This window comes from Phocoena sinus, chromosome 2 (assembly GCF_008692025.1).
Source record: "Phocoena sinus isolate mPhoSin1 chromosome 2, mPhoSin1.pri, whole genome shotgun sequence".
Lineage (NCBI taxonomy): Eukaryota > Metazoa > Chordata > Mammalia > Artiodactyla > Phocoenidae > Phocoena > Phocoena sinus.
This window is the reverse complement of record NC_045764.1, coordinates 99,072,118-99,099,491: the sequence shown is the minus strand read 5'-3', so window position 1 is coordinate 99,099,491 and position 27,374 is coordinate 99,072,118. Positions and strand designations below refer to the sequence as shown.

General features: G+C 35.1%; 1 protein-coding gene across 4 annotated transcripts in view; it reads right to left on the bottom strand.

Moving 5' to 3' along the window:
• AQR (aquarius intron-binding spliceosomal factor) overlaps positions 1-27,374 on the bottom strand; it is a 119,290-nt gene that overhangs the window by 77,086 nt on the left and 14,830 nt on the right. For all 4 annotated transcript variants that reach the window (XR_004348719.1, XM_032624670.1, XM_032624671.1 and 1 more), the window contains exons 5-15: positions 26,510-26,630; positions 24,356-24,496; positions 22,582-22,650; positions 21,427-21,527; positions 18,960-19,036; positions 16,213-16,277; positions 14,976-15,092; positions 12,901-13,014; positions 11,007-11,110; positions 5,299-5,401; positions 2,626-2,746 (exon numbers count right to left, since the gene is read on the bottom strand). Coding sequence is in view for 3 of the 4 variants with exons in the window: in XM_032624670.1 (XP_032480561.1) it covers positions 2,626-2,746; positions 5,299-5,401; positions 11,007-11,110; positions 12,901-13,014; positions 14,976-15,092; positions 16,213-16,277; positions 18,960-19,036; positions 21,427-21,527; positions 22,582-22,650; positions 24,356-24,496; positions 26,510-26,630 (1,133 nt within the window). In the remaining variant the exon portion in view is untranslated. The remainder of the gene's footprint in view (positions 1-2,625; positions 2,747-5,298; positions 5,402-11,006; positions 11,111-12,900; positions 13,015-14,975; positions 15,093-16,212; positions 16,278-18,959; positions 19,037-21,426; positions 21,528-22,581; positions 22,651-24,355; positions 24,497-26,509; positions 26,631-27,374) is intronic.

Here is a 27,374-nt window from a genome sequence, read left to right as displayed (position 1 = left end):
TTACCAAGAAAACTGAATTAGTATATTACATTACACAACTCTATCTTCAGTGATCACTATGGTGCTCTGAACCTTTGCCATTTTGCTAGCCTTTAAGGATAAGGCATTGATTGTATGTTATTCCTGGAGTTATTTCCCTTCTCTGACAACATTAATGAACCATATTCTTTCCATTACCTTCACCTAACACTATTTCCCTGGGATAATAAGTAACAAGCACTCAGCACCAATATCAAAAAGGTCAAAAAAGAAGAACCCCAGGGACTTCCCTGGTGGTCCAGTGGTTAAGACTTCGCCTTCCAGTGCAGGGGGTGCGGGTTTGATACCTGACCGGGTAGCTAAGATCCCACATGCCTCGCAGCCAAAGAACCAAAACATAAAACAGAAGCAATATTGTTAACAAATTCAATAAAGACTTTAAAAATGGTCCACATCAAAAAAATCTTTAAAAAAAAGAACCTCCAAACACATTTTACTAGCAAATCATATTATTTTCATCATCCCTATCCATACTCACCAAAGAAACAATGCATCTAAAAGCAAGAAACATCAATGTACAAAAATTTCACATCATTTGTTAGTAAACTCTGACTTATAATCTAATTCAATTTCTTTCAAGCCAGAAGCTGAAAGCATCTCTTTTGATGGCATACTTATATTAAAAAAAAAAATTTAACATATCACTATTTTGTAACCCTCCCTGAATTAACAAATCTAGGTATTAAACAGCAATATCACAAAAACAGAGACAACCAGACATCACGTGCCTCTTGATGAAAGAATACACCACCACCAAGGATCTTGCCAAAGAGAGAATTCCTCTGCTTGATCAAGCCAATTTGTAGAAAAAATAAATAAAGAGCAGAGGGACATGTTGAACTGTACTGTGAGTAGTCAATTAGAAAAATCTAGACTGTGGAAAACTATACAGATCAAACAACTCAGGGTCTTCAACAGACAGAAAAGAAAGGGCTACAGTTGGTACCCGTAAAATAAAAAGCATCTTAATATGTACAGGACTGACTACGGTGTCTAGGGATGCACAACTGAGTAATAAAACTATGAAGAAATAGTGAGACAGTGATTGCTATAAAAGTCAAGAAATGGTTACTTTGCAGTGGAGGGAGAAAGCAGTAAGTAGGAAGGGGTACACAGGAGGATTCTGGGATAGCTGACAAGGTGATTATAAGAGTTTTAGGGTATTTCCCTTAAGATAATTAGTAAAGCTCTATCTTTATTTTGTGTGGGCTTTCTATATTTGTGTTTATTTTACAATAAAAAGGTTTTAAAAAGGCAACACTTTACAAAGACTTTCTTTACAATTCTTATACTATATTTTTAAAATATCTGCCCCAATTTCACACTTATTTTCTCTCCTTGGGAGCTGGAAGCAGCTTGCATAATTGTGCTGGATTGGCTTTGATCTTTGCCTATCTCACAGCATTGAATACAGAGCCCCACAAGCACAGTTTCACCCATGGTCAGTGAAGAACCATGGCAAGACAGGTACAAAGACAAATTTTGAGAAGTAATTCTTTTTACTTAACTTCATTAATCATAGGAGCGAAAGAAAAGCAACACTTTATACTAAGCAAAATATGTTTTAAACTCAGACCAACATCACTGAATAGTACCAAAAGCTAAATATAAGACTGTTTACATTTTCAAGGACACAAACTTTTCATTAAAAAGACAAAATATTCTTAAGTGTTATTCATACATATATGATCACAAATGCTTTTAGTATGAACAAATTAGAAAAGTGAGAAAGCAATGCATTAATCACTGTCAGGATATAAAAAGATATGAAGCCTGATTATTCTGAAATCTTGTACAATTTTAGTGCACTGGGTTTACTGGAATTATGGCTCTAGGATATGATTTATTGGATATGGCTCTAGGATATGATAAATTGACTCTGAAGAGACAATTTTCTTTTAAATAAATATACCAATACCTATATTGGTGATCTCTTTAAAATAGCCACATCTCTACTAATCATGACACTGTTGCTCAAAAAACTTCCAGAAATTTTTTTTTGAAATATGCCTTCAAAATGTGTCAGAATGCACTTTGGCATATACTCAATTATGGCAAATTCTCATCATTAGAGGATAAGCATTTAGAAACCAATCTGTTGAAAGAGGTAGATGAACATACTAGGCAATACTACTCTGGATCAAAACTAAGGGTTTATCTTAACTAATGACAATGTCTTTCTTTTGAAGGTCATTAGCTGGCTCTACAAGGAATTCAAAAGAGCCTCTAGAAAAGGCTTTGAAAAATAAAACACTACCAAATAAAGCCTGCTACAGTGACATAATGAAAGCTACACTTCTTGTATTATTAGGTCTCCTGAACACACAGCTTTACGGGCACATTTTATACAGGATGATACACACACACACACAAACACACATTTCATTAGGCAATGCTTAAATTTAATAAAAATCCTTAATGTTAAGCATTCAAAACACTGAATAGTTTCTAGCTTCTAAAGTTGAACTTGAGGGTACCAGAAAATTACCCTAATGTATATAGCAGATAGGAGTACGTTCAGTTATATATGATGAATTCTAAACTAAGTTTCATGTTACATCTGAATACTGTACTTCGTTACCATACCTTCCCCAGAATAGTACTCAGTTGGGACAATATTTTCATCCCATATGATTTTTTCGGTTGGATACAAAGGCATCTGGTTCAACTGCTGAATCTGAGAAATTCGACGCTCATGACGAGATACCTAAAGGAAACAGGTTTAGAAAGAAAGTCAGAAGTATCTTTTTTCAATCAAAATAATTTATGGAGAAATTCAACACAAGTATGGAATGAGAAGTTTCATGTCTTTTGAGTTATTGTAGCACTTAACAAGAGATTTTTTTTTCCTTTTTTCATGTTCTCCACAAATCAAAGAAGAAAGAGGTACTGATTGTGATGGACTTCGGAATCAGACAGATCTGAGTTCAACACCTAGCACCTCTATTTATGGGCTATGTGAAAGCTGGGCAAGTTACTTCAAACTCCCTGATTTTAGTTTCCTTTTCAGTAAAGCAGATTAAAATGTCACTCCCTTCTTAGGTTTCTTATGAAAATGAAGTGGAATATCGTAAAATAATGTCAAAGTGTCTGGCACATGCCAAGACCTTAAAATCCACAGCAACACAGCATTCACCAATGTAAGAAAAAAAAAATGGGAGCTCTAAGTCCTAGGTTACAGTTTTCATTCTTGTACTAACTAGCTAAATAATCTGGATAAGTTTACTAATAACTTGGCCTCAGTCTTCTTTGTAAAACGAGAGTTGTACTTGATGTTCTCTATGTACCCCTCCATTGTTAATACTACAGTGATCTACCTCAAATACAGAAATAAGTTTGTTACCTAATTAAGAGATGCCAAAATAATGATATATTTGAAAAATGGGTCACATTCTTTTCAGTAGATAGTATTGTTTTAGGAAAGAAGACAGTGTGATATCATCTAAACAATATGCATCATTGAATTTTTAAATCATATTTGGTTGGATATTAGAAGATTCTAAAGCCTGAAAAACTCCTTTAAGAGGGGGAGGAAATGAAAGATAATGCTGTAGCACTATAAATTTTAAAAACTGTTTTCTTTTCACATAACTATTTAAATTTTAAGGATGAAATCTTAGCTATAAGACCCTAAAAAGCATAGATAGGATCAACTTTATACTCAAACCTATTTTCCATTAGAAAGTTCCTGGAAAAGTCCCCATTTCTTTCTATAGTAAGGATTTATTATTAATCTCCAAAACCTGACTTACCAGAGAAGATTTTACATTATCAGAAAACAGGACAAGGAATTTTTAGAAAGCACTTGTAGTCAGAGACAACAAAAAGTGATTTGTAAGAAGGAAGGGGAAGATAGTGACCCAAGACATACATTTCATGCAAGTAAATATATCGATAAAAAAGTATTTTCTATGCTTGAGTTAATTTAAAACCCTTCCCAAGGATTTCTCTCCAAATGGCACTTAAACACCTGTCACCAGGCTTAAAACACCTGCTACAAATAGTTTCCTGTTACTACCCCAAAATAAGCATATTATCTTCCTCTCTACAGTAAGGAACTGTATTTTATACCCTGTATTAGAAGTATTAGCTTGAAATATGTTACAAAAACATGTGCCCATTATTGTTCCATATGTGTAAAAAAATGTATTTACAAATCCATGCAGTGTACATTTGTATAGGTATAAAAAAATGTCTGAAACGTATAAAAGACAACTCAACCTTATAGCAGTCAGCAAACAAAAAATTAAAACAAGTTTTTTTTGTTAACCCAGGAGACTGGCAAAACTGACGCGACTCAGCATCCAATGCCGAAAAAAGCTTAAGGAGACATACTTTAGTACACTGTTGATGGGAACATACAGCTTTTGGAGGACAGTTTGGCTGCATCTTTTATCTTTTAAATAAGCACATCAAATAATTTCACTTCTGGGTACCTCTCCTAAATGTCCACATATGGGCACAAAGAGGCATATATTAAGACTGCATCATTATTTGTACTAGTGAGCATGCAAACAACCTAGATATTCATAGTGGCGTATGGTTAAATACTCATCCACTTTATGAAATATCTCACGGAAGTTTAAAAAATAAAGTATATCCCTTCCCCTCAGTTTTGCTATGAACCTGAAACTGTACTAAAAAAAATAAAACCTCACACAAAAAAGTATTAGTTTAAGAGCTGATACTCAAACTAATACTCATTTCCCAAAACGCTTGAGAAATCCCTTAGAATTCTTAAACCACTAAGTCGGTAATAACTTTTTCTATTTTTAAACATTCCTGAGCTCTCTAGTGATAAAGGTATGGCTTAATATTCAAGGTACTATATTTAAATAATAACTTAAAAATAAACAGATAAATAGATAGATATCTCTCTCTGTGTGTGTGTGTGTGTGTGTGTGTGTGTGTGTGTGTGTGTAAGTATAACTGTGATCTCTTAAAGGCAGGAACAGTGTCGGCCATCTCTGTATCCCCAGTGCTTGAATCCAGTGCCTGACACAGATGTTGCTCGTAAATATCTGATGGAACAAATCCATGCTATAAAGCAGTTTTAAGAGGTAAGAGACTTGAAAAAAGAAATCTAAGAGATGAAAAAGAAATCTGACAAAATCAAATGATGATATAGTTCCCAAACAAGCAGGCATTACCTACCAATTTTTTAGCCCAGAAAAAATTCTGTACCAACCTACATCTTTAAGAATGATTCAAAAAAGTAGGGAAAACCACATGCAAAATTCAAAGAACATTAATATTTACCAACAATTCTAGAAGAAATTCTTTATCAAAAGTCGTGTCTTCACCTTTAGGAAGAGTTGGTAACAAGCAGAGGTATGATGCCACCTGGTGGAGTGTATTTGAACTGCAGAATAAAGAATATTCCGATCAGAATATTTTATTACAATTTAATTCATTTTTGAAACATAATTTTACAGATGGCTTAAAAATTTTTACGTAGAAAATATAATCCTATGACACAAGCAACAGATATATGAAATCAGCAAAGAGTTAAACCCCTAATACAGAATTCTCAAATGGTCTTCTGCAAACTTCTCATGGTCCCCAAGATTGTTTCAGGGAAGCTACAAGGACAATACTTTTTCATATTAATACCAAGACATTATTAAGTTTTTTTCTCACTGTCTTTACATATACAGTGACAGTGTGATAATGGGTAAAACTGGTGGCATGGATCAAGGCAGTGTCACCAACCAGTACAATAAGTGGTCACAGCATTCCTTACTGTGACACAGTTATTAAACAAACAAAAAAAACCCCACCACTTTTGTTTAAAAATGTCTTTGATGAAAGAGCAAAAAATTATTAAGGTTATTAAATTTGGACTTGAGTATCTGTTTTTTAAAAAATCTGTGTGTCAGAGTGGGAAGTACACATTTTGCACACAATTTTTACTTGTGTAAAAAGAATGTTTGTCAGAACGACTGACAAACTAGTTACTCAGAGTTGAATAACAGCAAAAAATCTGAACAAAATAAACCTAACTTCAAGGAAAATAATTGACAGTATATGTTGCCAAAGATAAAATTTGAATTTCAGAGTGAAAAACTGAAATTTTGAAAAACTTGCATTTGCCACTACTTACCTGACAGCTTTCAACCACTCAAATACAGTTTCATTATCCCCCAAAGCCCCTCAAACTCTCTATCCCTGTCCCTGGTAACCACTAATGTGTTTTCAATCTCTATAAATTTGCTTTTTCCAGAAGGTCAAATAAATGGAATCATACATTATGTAGCCTTTTGACGCTGGCTGCTTTCACTCAGCATAATACATTTGAGATTCACCCACACTGTTGTGTGTATCTGTAGTTGGTTCCTTTTTATTGCTGAGTAATATTCCATTATATGGATATTTCACAATGTGTTTATTTACTCACCAGTTGAAGCATATTTATATAGTCCAGTTTTTGACAACTATAAATAAAGCCACTATATATATTTCTGTACAGATTTTTCTATGAATGTAAGTTTCCATTTCTCTTGGGTATGTCTGTGAGAACACTAGATCACACGGTAAGCACATGTTTCTGCAAGAAACTATCAAATTTTTCCAAAGTGGCACTACCACTGTGAATTCTCATCAGCAATTTATGAGAATTCCAGTTGCTCCACATACCGGTCAAGAGTTAATACACCGTTGTTTTTATAAATAATTCTAATAGGTACATAATGATATCTCATTATGATTTAAATTTGCTTTTCCTAATGACTAATGATGTTAGGCATCTTTCTATAGGCTTATTGAAATCTATATATCTTCTTTGGTGAAGTATCTGTTCAAATCTATAGCCATTTTTTTAGTAAGATGTCTTCTTATAATTGAGTTCTGAGACTTCCAGATACCAGTCCACCATCAGATATGTATTTAGCCAATATTTTCTCCCAGTTTTCCGCTTGTCTTTCATTCTCTTAACAATGTCTTTCAAATAGAAATTTTTAATTTTGATGAAGTTCAATTTATCAGTTGTTTCCTTTAAAGACGGTGCCCTGGTGTCTACAGAAATCTTTGCAGAAAGCACAATCACAGAGATTTTCTCCTGTATTTCCTACGTTTTAATTTTGATATTTAGGTCTACGATTCATTTTGAGTTAATTTTTGTATCAGATGTGAGGAATGAGTCAAGTTTCATACTTTGCATATGGCTGTCCAGTACCACTGCTGAAATTATCTCTTTTCCACTGAGTTGCCTTGGCACCTTAGTCAAAACCCAACTAACTGTATACGTGTGGTCTATTTCTGAACTTGACCCTGTTCCAGTGATCTATAATGTATACCCTGTTTTCAATACCACAATGTCTTGATTAACTTTATAGTAAGTCTTGAAATTAGGTAGTGGAAATTCTCCAATTTTGTTCTTTTTCAAAATGGTCTTGACTATTCTAATTCCTTTGCCTTTCCATATGAGTTTTAGAATAAGCTTGTCAGTTTCTATCAAATATCGTGCTGGGACTCTGACTGGAACTGAATTATATCTATAGATCAAATTGGGCAGAATCCACACCTTAACTGAGTCCTCTCATCCATGAACAAGGTGTATCTCTCCATTTTTAAAATCAATTCACTTTAATTGCAGACTTCCTTAACATGGTTTCAGATACCACAATGAAACTTTCAAGAAATCTATCAACTGTCAAGTTTTGATATGTATCAAAGAATAATATTCCTAAATATGAAAAAGCTTTTAAAATAAACTTCCCTCTGTGTAAGAGTGGATTATCTTCATTTACTTCAGGCAAAATAACATCTTAAAACAAACTGAAACCAACAACAGATCTGCAAATCCAACTGTCTTTCATTAAGCCAGACATTAAAAAGATATGCAAAACTGTAAAACAATGCTACTCTTCTCACTATGTATTCTTTTTTTCATTATGGAGTATATATTTTTCATTAACAATATGTATGAAATATACAATGGATTTTACTTGATTTTTAAAATAAATTAAATATTTAAAATTTCTCTACTTTTAATATCTAATGTAGTAAATATAATGGCTATAATCCACATTAAAAAAGTTGTGATCCTCAATGATTTGTAAGAGTATAAAGGAGCTCTATGGACAAAAATAAATTCCCTGACAGACTATACAGCTATTAAATGTAAGAAAAAAAAATCTACAAAAGTGCTTAAAAAATATAATATTTTTTGTAATCTTTTGGTGAAGAAGGCCTTCTAAATAAAACATTTGTGGGCTTCCCTTGTGGTGCAGTGGTTGAGAGTCTGCCTGCCGATGCAAGGGACACAGGTTCGTGCCCCAAATCGGGAAGATCCCACATGCCGCGGAGCGGCTAGGCCCGTGAGCCATGGCCGCTGAGCCTGCACGTCCGGAGCCTGTGCTCCGCAGCGGGAGAGGCCACAACAGTGAGAGGCCCGCGTACCACAAAATAAATAAATAAATAAATAAAATAAAACATTTGTTATTGTTATTAAAAAGAAGACTGAAAGATGTGATTAAAAATTTAAAACATCTGTAATAACAAAATATACCATAAACAAAGTTAAAAAGGGAGAAACTGAGACAAAATAATTGCAACAGAACTAGACAAAATAATAATATCCAGGTTCCTGGATATATAATATAAATGTTCCTTATTTTAAAAAATCAATAAAATGACAAACAATGGAATACAAAATAGCAAAGGATAACAATCAGAAAGTAACATACAATCACAGAATGCAAGTAAAACAATGAGAATCTTTTTGTCCTTGGATTGGCAAAAATGAAAAACGAATTTACCTAGTGTTGGAAGGGAGAGAAATAAATCTTCAAACACTATTGATGTAAGTGTATAATTGGCATTTTTTGGGAAGATAATTTAGCAATATGTAACAAAATTTAAACACATAACCCCTTTGAGTCAGCCATTCTGCTTCTGGGAATCAGTACTAAAATTTTAAAAATAGAAGTAAAAAGAATGTTCATTGCCTAATTGTTTGTTATAGTCAAAAAATTTTAAATTAAAGATCCGTCAATAGGTGAGTGATTAAAAAATAGTGTGGTAGGGCTTCCCTGGTGGCGCAGTGGTTGAGAGTCCGCCTGCTGATGCAGGGGACACAGGTTCGTGCCCCGGTCTCGGAAGATCCGACATGCCGCGGAGCGGCTGGGCCCGTGAGCCATGGCCGCTGAGCCTGCGCGTCAGGAGCCTGTGCTCCGCAATGGGAGAGGCCACGATGGTGAGAGGCCTGCGTACCGCAAAAAAAAAAAAAGTATGGTAGACCTGTTCAACAGAACTCAATGCCATTATTTAAAAGAAGGAAGTAGACGTGTGTGTTACTGTAAGTTATTACATATCCTCATATGAAAATGAATGACCAGACCAATCTCAGTTTGCTTCAGTTTAAATAGCCAATTAACTACATATAAATTCTCCCCAGAGTTAAGGAAAATGAGGAGATAACAGAGCACAGTGGTCAAAAGTTAGGGCTCAGAATAAAAAAGAATGAAATCTTGCCATTTGCAACAACATGGATGGACCCTAAGGCCATTATGCTAACTGAAATAAGTCAGAAAGAGAAAGACAAATACTGTATGCGTCACTTATATGTGGAATTTAATGAGTCACTTATATGTGGAATTTTAAAACAACCCTTCCCCCCCAAAAAAAAAAAACCAAGCTTACAGAAACAGGGAACAGATTGGTGGTTGCCCGAGGCAAAGGTGGGTGAAACGGTAAAGGAGATCAAAATGTACAAACTTCCAGTTATAAAATAATAAGTCATGGGTATGTAATTGTACAGCATGGTGACTATAATTAGTAATAGTGTACTGCATATTTGCAAGTTGCAAAGAAAGTAGATCTTAGATGTTCTCACCACAAGACCAAAAAGTTCTATATATATGGAGATAAATGCTACCTAGACTCGTGGTGATCAATTTCACAATAAACACAAATATTAAATCATTGTGTTATACACCTGAGACTAATATAATGTTTTATGTCAATTATACTTCAAAAAAAAATAATTAGGGCTCAGAAGTCAGACTACCTAGGTTCAAATCCTATCTTTGGGGCTTCCCTGTTGGCGCAGTGCTTAAGAACCCGCCTGCCAATGCAGGGGACACGGGTTCCAGCCCTGGCCCAGGAAGATCCCACATGCCGCGGAGCAACTAAGTCCAGGCACCACAACTACTGAGCCTGCACTCTAGAGTCCATGAGCCACAACTACTGAGTCCGTGTGGCACAACTACTGAAGCCCATGTGTCTAGAGCCCATGCTCCGTGACGAGAAGCCACCGCAATGAGAAGCCTGTGCGCTGCGATGAAGAGTAGCCCTCACTCGAAGCAACTAGAGAAAGCCTGCGTGCAGCAACGAAGACCCAACGAAGCCAAAGATAAAATAAAATAAATTTATATTTTAAAAAAATCCTATCTTTGCCACTTACTTGCTGTGTGACTTAGGCAAAGTACTCAACTCTTCTGTGCCTCGGCTACCTTATATGTAAAATGGTACCTACTCCTCTCACATGAATATTTTGAGAATTAACTTATTTATATACAGTAGAGTACCTATCACAAAGTAAATAAATGTACGCTATTATTCAAAAAAGTATACTTAACAGAGATGCCAGAGAACATTACAATTTAATAAATTTTAAACATGCAAAATTTTTCTTATGCCTAACCTCTAATATCACATAGGATGAACATTTACTGGTTTCTGTTGTATGTTGTTTACGACTGATGGGATACCAGCTTATATTCTACTCTAAAAAAATTTGAGATCTAGGAAAAATATATGTTACAAAAAATAAAAATTTTACCAAAATAAAGAGAAGATGTATAATTATATTTAAGTGACTCAAAGATAGCAAATGCTAGAGAGAAGCACTAGTTCTAGTTGTCAATAAACAGTAGCGCAACAAGTAACATCACCTAAAGTAGTGCAAAAATAACTAAAACCAAAAAAGAAAATTAAAATTCAGTTGTCCTTTCATATTGCCTTACCTAAGAGGTCCAAAAAACTTGATCAAGGATTCCCGAATATCTACTTCTGCAACATTTGAGAGGGCAAAATCATAGAGTTCAGGGAAATGTGCAAAAGCAGCTCTCTAGAAAAGAACAGAATTAATTAATTAATTAATGCCTACATATTAATAAATTACAACTTATATACTGCATAATGGAAAAAAATTTTTTTTAATTAATGCAATTCTCTTTCTTATATGCTTCTCATATGTGACCTCTGCCTTATTCAAAAGCATTAGATACAATGGGGAAAAAAACCAGAATTGTTCTAGCCGGAGAGTACAAAGAATCAATGTTCAGTTTCTGATTTCTAAAACTGTATTTTGAATATAAAGGAAAATAGCCAGGAAGGCCAGCTTCACTGACAGGAGAAGAGAAAGAACAAAACAAAACACTTTACGATCAAGAATTGGCCTAACAAAACCATAAGAAAGTCTCAAGGGCAACTCCCAATGAAGATGTATCTCAAGGGAGAGGCCTACAGCACAGTGTGCTTGCGCGCTGCTTTACTTTGGAACTCTGGAAAGAGAGAACCTCGCAGGGTAACACCTCCAACCTATGTGGGGTAAGCTGCAAGGAAACAGAAAGAGCAGCATCACGCTGATTTGATTAAGTGTGTGTGAAATAACATTCTTAGTCCTCCATAATGCTCATGTGGCACTGGGAAGATCCACAAGTTTTCATGTGCTCTGTACTGGATGACACAGAAGGTTGCAAAGGTTATCGATGAGTCTGCCATGAAACAACTACAGGCAATGGCAAAATGACCCTGAAAAAAAGGAAAAAAAAAAAGAAAAAAAAAAAAGAAGAAAAAAAAAGGAAAAAAAAAAGAAAAAAAAAAGACCCTGAAACCAAGCCTGAAAGTGAGCTGCCTGAGCTAGGAAATGAAGGCGAGTCAGCTCCCAGGAGGACTCCAGCACCATCGAGAACAAGGGCTGGGGGGCTTCCCTGGTGGCGCAGCGGTTGAGAGTCCGCCTGCCGATGCAGGGGACACGGGTTCGTGCCCCGGTCCGGGAAGATCCCACATGCCATGGAGCGGCTGGGCCTGTGAGCCATGGCCGCTGAGCCTGCACAATGGCAGAGGCCACAACGGTGAGAGGCCAGCGTACCGCAAAAAAAAAAAAAAAAAAAAAAAAAAAAGAAAAAAAAGAACAAGGGTTGGGGCCTTGTCAGTAGGCTGACAACCAAGCTCCAAGGGCGCAGTCATTGTGCCTTGCTGGTGGCCAAGAGAACAGCCACACACCACACCCGCTGTGGTCACTTCAAGGGCAGAGGCAGAAGGACAAAAACACTAATGTTCTGAGAAAAGCAGGAAAACATGTCTGAGCTGATTATGAAAGACAATTTGAACTTAAGTTTGGCTGAGTCTTCACCCAAAGAAAGACTCTTTAAAATGTAAAGAACTGAATTACTTTAAATTGAGAAATAAAAGCTGCCACCAGACAAAACTGAGTTCAAGAGCAAAATGTGCTCAGTAATAGTAACAAAGGTACTTTTGGGGCACATCTGAGCTGCACTGGTAAATTTCAGTCCCATTACATGTGTTTATCTTTAAAATGTACAAAGCACTTACACATACTTTATCAAGTTGAAATACCCTTTCAGAAAATAAAACTGATACTTAAACACACTAGACTGGCCCAGTAACTAATATTTTTTGAGTGTCAAATATCAATATACTGAGTCTCAAGATTGAGAACTATAAAAGAAAGCATTCTTTTTCATGAATCCATCAGAATTAGCAATATTTTAAAAATTCAAGATGAACACACTATTAAATTAGTACCTTTCCTATTTGTACTACATAAAACCTAAATTATTTATGACTCAACTTCATGGAGCAGACGCAAAGGCTATAATGCATTTCAATTACCTGTAAAGAAGTAATTCTATCATAGTGAATCGTAGTCATCTCATTCTCTGTCAGAGCATTTCCAGTCTGATCATTAATCTCAAAACCAGTATAGAACTTAAGCATGTCCAAAAGCTGAAAGGATACACTTAAATTAATAAACTGTGTAAACATGAGAACAAGAAAGCAAAAATACGACAGTATTAAAAATAATAAAATCCACATACCTTCTTAGAGGTACTGAAAAGCTTTGGAATGTAAACACTGCAACAAACATTTCAGCACATGTACAAACGGGTTTTATTTATGTGAGCATAAAGTATATGCCTTGTGAACAAACTGTTAAGTCTATTTCATACACATGGTCTACTTCTACAGGAAAGAACTTCAACTGCAATCCCAATACTAAAGAGACATTAAGGAACTAATCAAAGAAAGTCAATCATTTTAATGGAAAAAAAAATCTATCTATATAGAACTATACCATTAGAGGGAACTCCTGAGGTCTTATGCCACTTAAAATTTTCTGATGAGGGTTTTGCAAGTCACAATTAGAGATACTCTTCTCTATACTTCTATTAGAAAAAACAGCAAGGTGGGAAAAGCTAAGCTATTCATTCCTCTCTTCGGTCTCCATAACCATCAAGCTTTCTTTGGCTTAGTTCCTGGTGCTTTAAGAAGGCCTGCTTTCCCCCTGTGCTGGCAGTATCAACAGAATCAACAGAATTTGGGGCTCCATTCACCCCAAATCTTTATTATTCTTAATTCTAATCTATGGCAGATCAGATATTAGGATTTTTTAAATTAATTTTTATTGGTGTATAGTTGATTTACAATGTTGTGCTAGTTTCTGCTGTACAGCAAAGTGAATCAGTTATATGTATACGTATATATACTGTTTTTTAGATTCTTTTCCCATACAGGCCATTACAGAGTATTGAGTAGAGTTCCCTGTGCTATATAGTAGGTTCTTATTAGTTATCTATTTTATATATAGTAGTGTCTATGTGTCAATCCCAATCTCCCAATTTATCCCCCCCCCCAGATATTAGGATTTTAATGTATTTTAATATATGAAGCAAATCACTGGGTAAAATTAATAAGAGAATAGGAAAAAAGGAATGCTCACAGATACAAGATAAAAGAATTCTTAGGACAGTGTGCAAATACACACACGAAAATTTTATCTCCAGCTGTGATCTGAAAGGCGAGTGTTAGAAGTTTGTTAGAAGACTTTTCTTCTGGATGACATTACAGGAAATGGGAAACCTTAATAGTGTGTCTTCCTACCCAAGGCAGTAAACAAAGTTCACTTGCCTTCCAGCTCAAGGCAGCAGTCTAAGTGTATATGTACTTCCACACTATCAACTGCCTCTGTCACCCTTGTCTTATGCAAAGAGAACCACAATATTAGGGCACAGTTCACTCGAAAGTAATGCTTATCATCTATTATAGTCCACAGTGCTTACTGACATAGAATCAAAATATATATGAGTATGTGGGACTACATCACACATAATTTAGTCCAATAATAAAATCACATATGATTAACAAAACGTTTATCTGAATTACCTAATCCCCTCAAATTTAAAATGCTTAAGTGTTTTACTGTTTACATTAATAAAATGAATATTCAGAAGAGAAAAAAAGGTTATAATATAAAATTAGTATAGGCCACCTATACAAGAAGGCATCCGTTTTGTATATTAAGACTTGGTTTTACTTTTTTTTTTTTTTCGGCGGTACGCAGGCCTCTCACTGTTGTGGACTCTTCTGTTGCAGAGCACAGGCTCCGGATGCGCAGGCTCAGCGGCCATGGCTTATGGGCCCAGCCGCTCCGCGGCATGTGGGATCTTCCTGGACCGGGGCACGAACCCGTGTCCTCTGCATCGGCAGGTGGACTCTCAACCACTGCACCACCAGGAAAGCCCTGGTTTTACTTTAAAATGACTAATGAGGAATTTACATCATTCAATTCGGTATTTAGCAAAATATATGTTGCACCATGCCCCAGTACTCCCAGGTGCATGGCAAAGAAAGAAAAGATTGACTTAGAAATGAAAACAATAAATATGATCAGATCCACCAGTGCTCACCTGGGAAAAAAGATGGCCATCCTCTTCTCTACGAACAAGATTGGAAAGGTAACAGTGAACCAAAAGGTGGGAGTCATCCAGGATGGTATTAAACCAGCGTCTTGTGGGGAGTAGGGCCTAGAGAAAATAATCACCACAGCAATAAGTCTGCATGCTCTCCCAGCTACAGGTGAAGTCTACTGATACATAGTGCAGAAGTGTTAATCACAAACAAAGCACCCTCAGCCCCCCAAGACACTCCGCACAAAGCAAAGCGTCTGGTCCATGCTGTAAATAAATTCAGTGGTAATGTTTCTAAATAAAATCCAGCATTAGAAGAAATCTCAGATACCCCGGCCACTAGTTTTCAAACAAAATCCTATATGAAATCCCAATGTGTATTGTGTGCAGGTTCAAAAATGGGAAAAAGGGAGTGGAAAACCCTAAATGGAGATCCCTTTCTCAGTTTCCTCTTCCCGTATCATTCTATGACAGTCAGAAAGACAATACTGAGAAACTATGACAATCACAGTTTGGAAACCACTAATCTAGTCAAATACCCTCATGTTAAAGGGGAGGTTACCGAGATCCTCAGAGATTATAGTTACGGGCAGAGCTGGAATCTCAATGAAGATCTCATGAATGACTGCGAGTCCAGTACTCTAATCCTCATGTCTAGAAACCACCCTAGCTCTCCTGATAAGGAATGAACAGAAAGGATTTTCTTTCAATTTTCTGCATTAAAGAGCGAGAGGAAAGGAACGGAAATGAATTCAATCTGAACTATACCAACTCTGCATCTGAACTTTGTATCAAAATCTTGCACCTAGCAGCATGAAATCTTTTTTAAAGATCTTAATTTTAAAAATTGACTATAGCAAGCAGCTGTATCTTTCTTCATCAATAATATTAGGCACATTTAGAAAAGTGAGATTATTAAAGCCATAAATCTATAACTTCAGCCCTTTTTAAAACTCTACGTAGGGGTATTAAATTTGACACAAAATAAATTGCCATTGCTGGACTCATGTTTAATAACCACACTAAATAATGTTTTTTATACAAATGCAGCCATTTGACAGTCATCTGAAAACTTCAAGAGTCAATCACTTTTGACTTTCTTCTCTATAAGACATTTTGAAATAGGTACAAACAAACTAAGGCCAGTTTGAGGTAAAGAAATATTTCATATATAGTCACAGGCTTAATCTTAGCCTCCTTAATGATTATGTAACAGAAGTCACTGCACACTTCTTACCTCTAGATCAATCATAAGTTCAATAAATCTTTCACAATAATGAACTTTGTCCATAGTGACAGGTTCTAGACATAACAGAGAAAACATGTTAAAACTTTCTTACTTAGGGCGTTTTATGGTACTATATCTTAAAATTGGCAGTTATTTAGTTATTTCAACAAGGTTATTTGTCTCATTCATCAGGATTGGACTAACTATGGTTCAGAGCACAGACCTCACATATATTTCAAAAAGGGCAGGCCTTACCCTTACAGTAAGCTCTATAAATATGAGAAAATGAAAAATGCAGCTTAGATGAGAGACGCATTTTAAAAATCAGACATGCAAAAATATTTTTAAAGTGTTAATCTTTAAAAATGTGTACCAAGTGATTAGATGTTGAAAAAACTTGAATAGAAAAACTAGAAAGGCAGTTTTATCTCAGTTATTGACCTACTTTCCTTATTTTCTTCACATACTAAACATCTAGAATTTCTTTCATATGCATAAACACATACACGTATGTGTACCTGTATACACACAAAGATATATATATATATATAAATATATATATATCTTTAAAATGCACAGAAAATGGGTGGGGAAGATACAAAACAAACTAATTAAAGGGACAATTTTTGTGACTTTTTTTCATTGTACATGTATTAACTGCCATTAAAATGTCAATGACACATAGAGCAATAAAATATTTTTTAAATCACTATCTTGTGTTATTCATGAGCATTAATGTACTATTTTTAAAAACATTTTTGTTTTTAAAAGAATTACAACCTTGTGACATGACATGCTTTCGGATTACAAATGTCTTTTTTTTCTAATGTCAGAAAATGTTCTGCTATTTTACCAGCTGAAACCAACCTGACAAGACTGTTTCAATTGAAAAGGAGATAATTTCAGGATCCCTAGGCTAAGGACTCCCAGCAGCAAATAAAGCAGTGCTAGACCTGTAGAAGGCATCCTACAAATGCTTAAATAAATCCACTCTTTTACTTGTAGCATACAGGAAAATAGAAGGCTTTATGTGAAGAAAGAAATATGAATACTTTTGTAACTAACACATGCCCATAATCCAAACCCTAAAATAACATAACTGTAGAATTTCACAGCTGGAAAAGACCTCAGAGAACATCTGTACTAGCTCTTCATTTTCCAGGTAAGAAACTGAGGACCAGAGGAAAATGACTTGATAAAAGTATAGAACAAAGTAATGGCTGGTTAGAACTGGAATCCAGGTTTTCTGAGACATAGTCTAGGTCACACAGCCACTAAAACTAAAGAATTTAAAGGAGCGACTTTTAAATTAAATCCATTCAAATCGGTCCTCTGTTGTATCTTTTCTTCCTTATTACTGTCAAAGGAAAATAATTTTGTCCAAAATTTTAAAAGTGAACAAGAGCTGTATTTGTATTTTTATTTATTGCTTGAGAAAATTACCAGCAATGGCCTATTAAAATTAGAACGTGATGCTTGGTACTCAATTTCTGAGTTCTGGTGGATAAAACAGCATATTTTTACACTAATTGGCCCTACTAGGCATAATTCTTCAGAGCTGAAGCCCTGTTATTTCAGTTTCAGACATCAATATATCCTTATTGTTTGCTTTTTATGTGTATTGTGTATTTTTTCCTTTCTTCTGATAGCAGTCCTGACATCTCAGACCATCCTACACAGATTTCCTTTATAACAATTGATATGGACAGGTTGTCTGTAATGACCCTGTAAAATGAAACTACACACAATCTTTTTTACTCTTTTATAAATTAGTTTTCTGTTTCCTAACTATATATTCTATCTGTTTTTATGCCCTCTCTGAACTGGCACACTATTTTCGTCACCTTGTTGGTTCCTTTGCCAGAAAGTTAACAAATTTTGATTAAAGCTCAAGATCAATCTAAGAAATTTTGTTTTCTGACAATATATTATGACAATGGCAACAGTTAGTAGTTTATAGGATGTTAAAATTACTGCAGGTCCTATATTGTTGTATTTACTTGACTTTCAAACCTTTCTACGTGACATCAACTTTTTTTTTGGGGCATGCTGCGTGGCTTGTGGGATCTTAGCTCCCCGACCAGGGATCAAACCCAGGCCCGCAGCAGTGAAAGCACTGAGTCCTACACACTGGACCATGAAGGAATTCCCAAGATGACATCAATTTTTATGACCCTAATTGTTACAGACATTACTGGTTCTCATTATTACTATTTGTGCCAAGGAAACCAAATCTACATCCTCTTTCCAGGTTTAAGGTTCTTAACTGAAAGATTTAAATACACAAATATTAAGTGATATAGATTACAAGCATATGACAATTTTTTCTTTATACTGATGCTGGTAGTAATACTGATATTATACCCCAAATCAGGTACCATAAATTAGCATTTATAGCATTAGTATCTCCTCATCACTGAATTTCTGGTGTGATTTTCAGTTGTAAACTATTACTTGGCGGGGGGGGGGGGGGGGGGGGGGGGGGCGGGGAGGCGGCAACATTTATAAGTAAATAATTGTTGTATTTCAGTTTAAACAAAGCTACAATCTGATTCATATATATGCTATAATCTCTGGTGCATATAAATATGGTACACCTACAGCATTGTTCTTAGATTATATTCCAGTTAGAAAATAAAATATTAATAACCAATGACATATCATACATATCAGTTTTTAGACTAAAGATTAGTAAATACTATATGGGCATCTAAAAGGTAACTTCACAAATGAGCTGAGAAGAGGAAGATAGTTACCAGAAAGTGGAACTGACTTCAGCACAGAGATAAACTTCTGGATGAGCTGTGAAAGAAATCTTCTTTCTTGATAGGCTCTAAAATCAGAGAGAACAAAGTGACCAAATTATTTTTGAGAAATAATTATTTCAAAAGTAAAATTCAAATGCTGAACAGCCTTTCTTACACTGTTCAAAATGTTCCATTTCTCTCTGAAATCAGGACCATAATTTAAACACACAGCTTCTTCTTTGAATGTAAATATAGCACTACATGAAGGAAAGAAGAGCCTCATTACTGGCCTAATAAACCAGCCAAGAAAGCATCTCTATCTTCTTACTGTAAAAGTTTTCACTTGTGATTTAAAGGTCAGAACTAGAAAGTTTTCAAAGTTTCATTTACAGTCTGCTCTTGAATCACAAAAAATCTAACATTTAAGTATGTAGTTAAAATGAGATAAGCAATTACATACTTTAATATGTTTAAACTATTAAACACAATAGAGTATTACGATGTATAAAAATTAAATGTTAGTTTAAAAAACAACTTTTTACTCATTACTAATTTAAGATGCACTATGTACCAACTAATCAAAAAATAATCATAAGGTACTGGATGGCTACAACTGATTATGCCAGTCCTGGTGGAAATAAAAAGGAGGAGAATGACTAAAATATACTTGAAATGACAAGTCATAAAATATAATTAATAGCACAAGCCAGCATTAATAAAACTGGCTGACATTAACTGAGCACTTACTGTGCCAGGATGTGAGCTGTGTTAAGTACATCATACAAAATAGTCTCATACTGACAACAGTCCTACGAAACAGGTACTATTGTCTTGATTTCACACTGAGGCTCAAGGAGGTACAGTAACTTGCCCAAATTTACACGGCAGGTGAGTGTGAAACCTAGTTAAGTCTGATTGTAGAACCTATACTCTAAACAACTATACATAGTCTAATCATTATGAAAAGACCCGATGTTTCAATAAGAAACACAGTCTGTTTTAGGAGTTCAGAAGAAGAAAGCACTGTGGCCTAAAGTAGTTGGTGTGGAAGAGCATTTACAAGGTTACCCTTCAATTAAGTGGAGTAGAGTGGAAAGGGTAGTTAGGGAAGGAATGTTTACAAAACAATGAGTAGTCTATCGATTTGGAATTAAATCGTATTGAGGTAACGGGAAGAGAGAGTTTAAATATTTTAGAAGTAGTCAAATAATGCAAAGATATCATGTAATTAGCCCAATCAAGAGGCTATTGGTTAGAAAGATACCATGGAAGAGATGAGACTGGAGTTCGAAGTTAAAGAAAGGATATTCCTATTCTGACCCTAATATCCTGTCCTTATAGCTCTCACCTCCTTACTCCCAAACTTGTTTCTCTGATATCCAGCTTTTTTCAGTTCTTCTCATTTTCAGTAATCACCAGCATAACTCCAAGCTTCACTTCTTTTCGTCCTCAACCCTCTTTTCATAGTTTACATACTCACTACATAATCTCACTCATACTCATGACTTCAGTTACTATCTACAGGTGTATACAGACTACTCTCCTAAGTGGAGGAAAAAATAGAGTCAGAAGAAGTTATCATAGGCCCAAGGGGAGCGAGTCCTAAGCATGTAAGCAGAGGGAAAAAATAGTGAGTGGAAAGAGCACTTAAAGATGAAGAAAGAAAAAGGATCACTGCTGGAAGAGTCAGAGAGTAAATAAGGCAAGAGCAGAGTTAGACCAGCTAGCCTCAAAGAGAGAGAGGAACAAATCTCTTAGAGTATACAGATTCTTCCCCTGTGTCCTACTAACAGCACTTTGCTTGATGAAATAAATGCTTGCTACTAGACTTTTATCCAATTGGTAATACTTACTATTAAAATACCCTGCAACCCTCATCTGCTTCCTTAATTGTTATACTTGATTTATTTTTCTCCTTAGCATGGACCACCATATAATATACCATATAATTCATCTGTTATTTGTTGCCTTCCGCAACTAGAATGTAAGCTCCACAAGAGCAGGAATTACTTTCCATTTTCTTCTCTGCCACAACCCCTATACCTATAATAGTACTCAGCAAAATAATAAACACTCAATATTTATGGAATGAATGAACTGTATAAAATGGAGTGTATTAGTCATTGTTAAGAGTGCAGGAGTAAGAAAAAGAAAGGTAAGTTGGAATGATAGCCTGCAGATTGTGAAGAAAACTGAGAACCATCCACGACAGAGACCATGATGGACAACAGGCAAGGGGAAGACCCAGTGATACACTTACGACTGGAGCAGAGATAAGGGAAAGGAGAAAAACGTGGTGAAGTTTTGGCTTCTCCCTTGGACCTTTGAGAAAAATATTCCTATGATAGTCTAAGTGCTTCTTAATCATTTATTTGGTTCAGCAGTATGTAAAGGAAACAACAAGTCAAGTCAGCAATATCTAAGACTCACAGCCCAGCATAAGAAACCAACATGGAACAAAGCTTTGGCAACATACTGTTCTCTTGCTTCTGGATCCATCTTTTCATCATTCTTTTTAATCAAGTTCCAGAATTTTCTTAGTTTAGGTGTCTTTTTTAATTCTAATTCCAATCGTGCCTGAAAGAGTGATGTGACATTAAATTATCAGTAACCCCGAAGCTTACAAGGATAAAGATTAGATCAACTATTAGGTAGTTTTCTAATGTATGGATATAATATAGAGCAATGGGATAAAACCAGAAAGCAACATGACAAAACCTGAAAACTAAGAAACGAATACCTATATTTTAAAGAACTGTTCAATTCTGACACTCGTTAATAGAAAAAAATAAGACAAAAGAAACTGCCTTTTCTAGTCAAGATTTTAAGCTCAATAATACATTTTTTTCTTATTTCTAAAATTAAGGACTTCAATTTGAAAAATGAGCATTAACATTTAGGAGCATTAAAGTTCAACAAAAGGGTCTGAAACAATGAACATAAAAGAGCTATCACAATAAGGAAATGTCCACACCACAACATTCTTTCTTACTGCACTTATCTATTTTTAACTTAGTATTAATTATTTATACGTGCCTGTTTTCACCTTCATCAACTGGTACCTATGAATGAGCTTGCTTATCTGGGCATCTACTAAACCACCCAAGAGCAGAAAATGGAATTCTGAATACAGTATTATACTGAAATTTGATAGTTTTAACTTTATTCCCTAAGATCTGTTAATTTGATACTGGCACATATTACCCAACACGAATTTGATGAGAAAAATGAAGTTGCCAATACTAAACATAATTCTGATCTTCTCCTGTAGCTGTATGTACATTCCAGTCAAGAAAAATAAAAAATTCAAGTCTGTATTTAGTCTCATCCAAAGACATATATACGAGTAATAATATTTTACTAAATTAACTCCTCTCTGAGCACAATAGATATTACCTTATTTCACCTTACAATAATGAAATCAGGTGAAACGTATGCTAGCTTACATATAAAAACTTTAAAATGGAAAAAACTACATCTATGATAAGTTAATACATAGTAAATTAGACAAATTTTGTAAGCAGGAAAGGGGACTTTTAGCTACCATTTTACATCCATATTAAAGCTACACAGTCTAAAACCACATGTTCCACTTATAAATATATGTAAGTTTCTGAAATTAGATACTTACAGGCTGTAAGCCCATCCACATTGGGAGGGAGATGAGCTGCTGTACTTGACTCCGTATCAAGTCTACTTCCTGTTTAAAGCATGAAGAAACCAAGTATATAAACACACCAGCACTTTAACCTAAGTCTTTACATAAGGCGCGTACTGCCTTTTTAAGTCCTGGGGGAAAACATGCCATCAGTACTTTCAAATTAATGATATTTTATTATTAAGAAGTTCAATACTTTTTAAAAAAGATACAGTCAAGCCTCATTATTTGTAGATTCCACATTTGTGAATTCATCCACCTGCAAAAATGTATTTGTAATCCCCAATTCAATATTCCCGATGCTTTTGCTGTCATTCATTGTCAGCAGAGCAGAGAAAAACGTGAGCTGCCCAACACACACATTTCCAGCTGAGGCTGGACAAGGTGATGCTCTGCCTTCTTGCTTCAGCTCTCATATTATACACTAGCATCTTTTTTTGGTCTATTTAGTGCTACTTTTTCACATTATTGTGTTTTTTTGTTGGTGATTTTGCTATTTAAAATGGCCCCAAGCACAGGATTGAAGTGTCGTCCAGTGTTCCTGGGCGTTAGAAGGCTGTGATGTGCCTTACAGAGGAAATATGTGTGTTAGATAAGGTTTGTTCTAAGTTACAGCACTGTTGACCACGAGTTCAATGTTAATGAATCAACAACATATATTACATAAGGTGACTTTAAACAGAAACACATAAAACAGTTATACGCTGATCAGTTTGTTGTGACCAGAGGCTTGCATGAACCTAACCCTGTATTTTCCCCAAGAGCAATGGTTCAGTTATAGCTAATTCAGTGTTCACAGCTTTTTTATAGAGCGTAGCTACCTCAAATAATGAGAACTGATGGTAAGCTGAAAAAAATAAAGTATTTCAATAATAAGCTAGCTTTTAAGTTAATTAAACCTAGCACCAAACTACTAATACTAATTAAATCTTGGTTTTGTTCAATTGCTGACAAGCAATCACATCTATTTATATTTGCTTTTTTAAATTTAATAAATGTTAAAGAGATAATAGTGACGTATCATAAATCTTTTTCTTATGTCTTTACAAGATCCATGTGAGGTACTACATGGAAACAGATAATAATCATCCATCTACCAAGACTGCTTTCAGGGAAAGAGAAAACCCCATGCATTCTCCTGTATGGGTCTAAATGCACTACCAATTCAGAAGCACCTATCTTTAAATAAATAGGTATATACCTTCAGATAACCACAGTAGAGAAGCACGAGTGAAATAGTAATTACGGTAAATATTAATTTTTTAGAAGATAATCCTATGAAGAATGAAAAGTATCATACACAACCCAAAAGACTTTCAAAGATCATCTATAACCACCCCTACACAGTCAACTCAAAACATAACTCTCCTGCTGACCTGCCAGCTTATGCATGAAGTATGACTGAGAAGTAATGAAAAACCATGTTTTTGTGTATAGCTTACACACACAGATCTCATTACTCAATGTTCATATTAGACTCTTTGCTGCTCTACGTCTGGAGAACTTCAGCTCTTATTATCATTTTACTTAGAGGCTAGATAGAGAAAAGGAGTGATCAAGTCTAAATCTATTAAAAAGCAAACAGATCTTATAAAAAGATTTTACTGAGAAGGGGCTGAAATCAAGCTGTTAGCATTATCCTCATTCCCCACTACTATGAAGAGTTGGCTACAGAGGTAATCTCATCTACATTCAACTGAAAAGAACAAGAAAACTTGAGTTTCCCCAAAAGATAAAGTAAAATTACCAAACTATTGAAGCAATGATCAAGAAAAAGCAATAAGACTGTCTGTTCATGGAGTGAAAATTCACCATCAGTTTCAGCTAATGCTGCTTTCAAGATACACTTGAAAAAGAATGGGAAGTCATCTGGCTTCTTCTTAAAAGTCTGAAAAGAAAAATAAAAATTCATTTTGAAACGGCTTGCTCACCTCTTTTTCTCCTTTAAGCAAACACTGGTGGACTTTTTAGTAGTCCATTAACAATACCTAATAATTACAAAAAGATTATTTGCTTTCTTATTAACGGTAGCAAGTCAAACATAGGTTTTTGGCAGGACTATGTGAGAGTTGCAGAACCGTTCAGCTAATAAAATAATGGCTTCAATTCCTTTATTTTTTCTTCAAGGATTAGGCTGGTAATTAGCTTAGGCTTTGTTTTCTTATTAAAGATCTAAAGTGTTTTAACTCTTCTAATTTAAACAAAAGAAACAACATCTTTAGCAAAAACTAAAGTCTTCCCACTCTAATCTCAAAGACAGCCTTTCCTTTATATTCTCTTTACTCTTAACATGTTAAAAAAAAAAGGTAAATAATGTAAATATATTCAAGCCTCTCTGTGATCTACCTCCCCACCTAGTTTCTTTCTGTTACTTACCTCTCCCTTCTTTCATAGGCATGTGCTCCAAATGTGTGGCCTACACTAGCTGTTTTCACTTACTTCCCTACAACAGGTTTCCACCCACAGCACTCCCTGAAGTTGTTACAGCTGTCAAGTGCAAAGGACTCTTAGCAACACTCAACCCCTTTTCAATGTGCTGAAGGCTCCTCCTCCTTTGTCACTTTACAGACCAGTGTTCCTAGGGTTCTAGCCTCATTCTTCTTTTCCCCCTCCCATTACTTCAACTACCATATGCTAATGATTCTAAATACACATTTTCAGTCCAGGTTTCTCTAGACCCTTAGATTCCTTTGTCTACTAAACAATTTCACCTAGATATTCCAAAAGCAATTTAAACTCAGTAAGTCCAAAACTCAATTCAATAATTTTGTACCCTCCAAAGTATTTCTCAACCCTCTTCTACCTATCTTGGTAAATGGCACTCTCATCTTTTACATTCAGTTGCCCAAGCCTGGAAGGTTATTGGAAATAATACCTCTCCCAGCTAAAGCTACTTCAATTATCAAGTCTAATCAATTCTACTTTCCAAACCTGTGTGTAACCTCTTCTCTTTATCTGTATTGTCTTTTCTCTGTTTCAAGCTCTTATCACCAAAGTGGTTTGTATAACCTGCAAACTGATCAAGTCATTCTCTGGCTTCCCTCTCCCTTCCTTTGGTAGTTGGAAGCAACTTCAAGAAATCCCTACGATCTCTCAATAAGACACAAGGCCCTTAGTTTACTCTGGGTTCTAATCTGCCATATGATGGTTGTCACTTAATGAATATTTCAGTGAAGTGTCCATGGTTTTATCTTAAAGAATGTTAACACCTTTTCATTTTGGAGACCATCCCCTCAAAAGAGATGACAAGTACCCATGCCTTTCCTTATTTAAAAAAGTATGACTGGAGGGGAAGAAACTCTTTTGATAAGCTGACCATTTCATGGTGGCCAAAGAAAGCCAAAATTTTGTACCTCTACTAGCTGATCAAGCCTATACTACAGTAGCACAAAGAGAAAATGTCAGTCTATTAGAAATGTCAAAAAGGGAAAACAGATCCCAAATCAGAGACAAAGAGAAAACTGAAATTACAATATATCTGTCTCAACTTTGGAAACACTACTTTATTCACATAAAACTACAAATATATACCCCCTGCTGTGAAACAAGGCACTGAAAAATATCTCATTTAAGCATTATCTGTTTGTGCTACTTAATATAAATTTTACTTTATCTGATGTAAAAGTCTTTATAACTCATGCCACTCTGTTTTAAGTTCAAAGCAGAAAAATAACTCCACATTCATCTTTCAATTCACAGTAAATTAGTTTAAAGAAAGTATTGAAACCGAAAGAAATCTAATATTATTTTTCATACATCCATTCTTTTTCTCAACACTGAATTTATTATTGGATAAAGTTTTGTTCTAAAAACATTATTTATTATTGGTAAAAAGTGCGCTACTTTGTAATGGCTTAAGTGAGCACAGTAAGAAAGCTATGAAGTAATTTAAATCTGTTACCTCCCATGCAGGGACATTTTCTCTGAACTTCTCATTCACCATACAGCAGATTGACATTAAATAGGCTTTGCTGGACACTTCTGGAGAATAATTCATCCAGAGGTAATTTTCAAGATACTGGCTATGGAAGAATGAAAAGGCATAGAATATTTCATTAGTTACCACCACTTCTTTGTAATATATCACTCCCCTGAAAAAGCCTAATTATTTACAACTTTTTGAAAATCTATATTTATAGTTTGAGAATCCTTCACAAATTTACCTATAATGTAGGTCAGTGCTACCTACTATAAACATATGTAGCAAATGTGGCTTTGGAGAATGAGTCTTATACTTTTAAAGCAGGAAGACCTCAAAGGTTATTGATATATATAATTATCACCATTAGAGCACTGGATATTCCCTTATCTAAGGCATTTCGTGGAGTAAAAAATAAAAATATTTGGCAAATATAAGCTCTAAAATGGAATGATATGATGGGCAGCTTCACAGATAAATGTATCTGAGAAATTAACATGAACTCACATCAGGACCAAATGATTTCTGGAAACTAAGAGACTTAACAAATCAAAAAGAGGATTTGTTACTTAATTTACAAGGTATTCAACATAAGTCAGTTTTCAAGGTAACTGGCATTTCCCCCTCAAGATGCCAAAATTCTTACTCTAAGACTTTGGTGAAAATATTCCTAAACGAAGTAGGTATTTCTGATTTCTAAAACAAAGCTTAGCCATTTCTTATTCAGAGTAATTATAAACATCAGTTACTGTACGGGGTTGTAAAATACTCTCAAGCACTAATGCAAAAAAGAAGGACTTTTTGTTCCCATTTTAAATCACTCCACATGTATTACTTTTCAATTGGT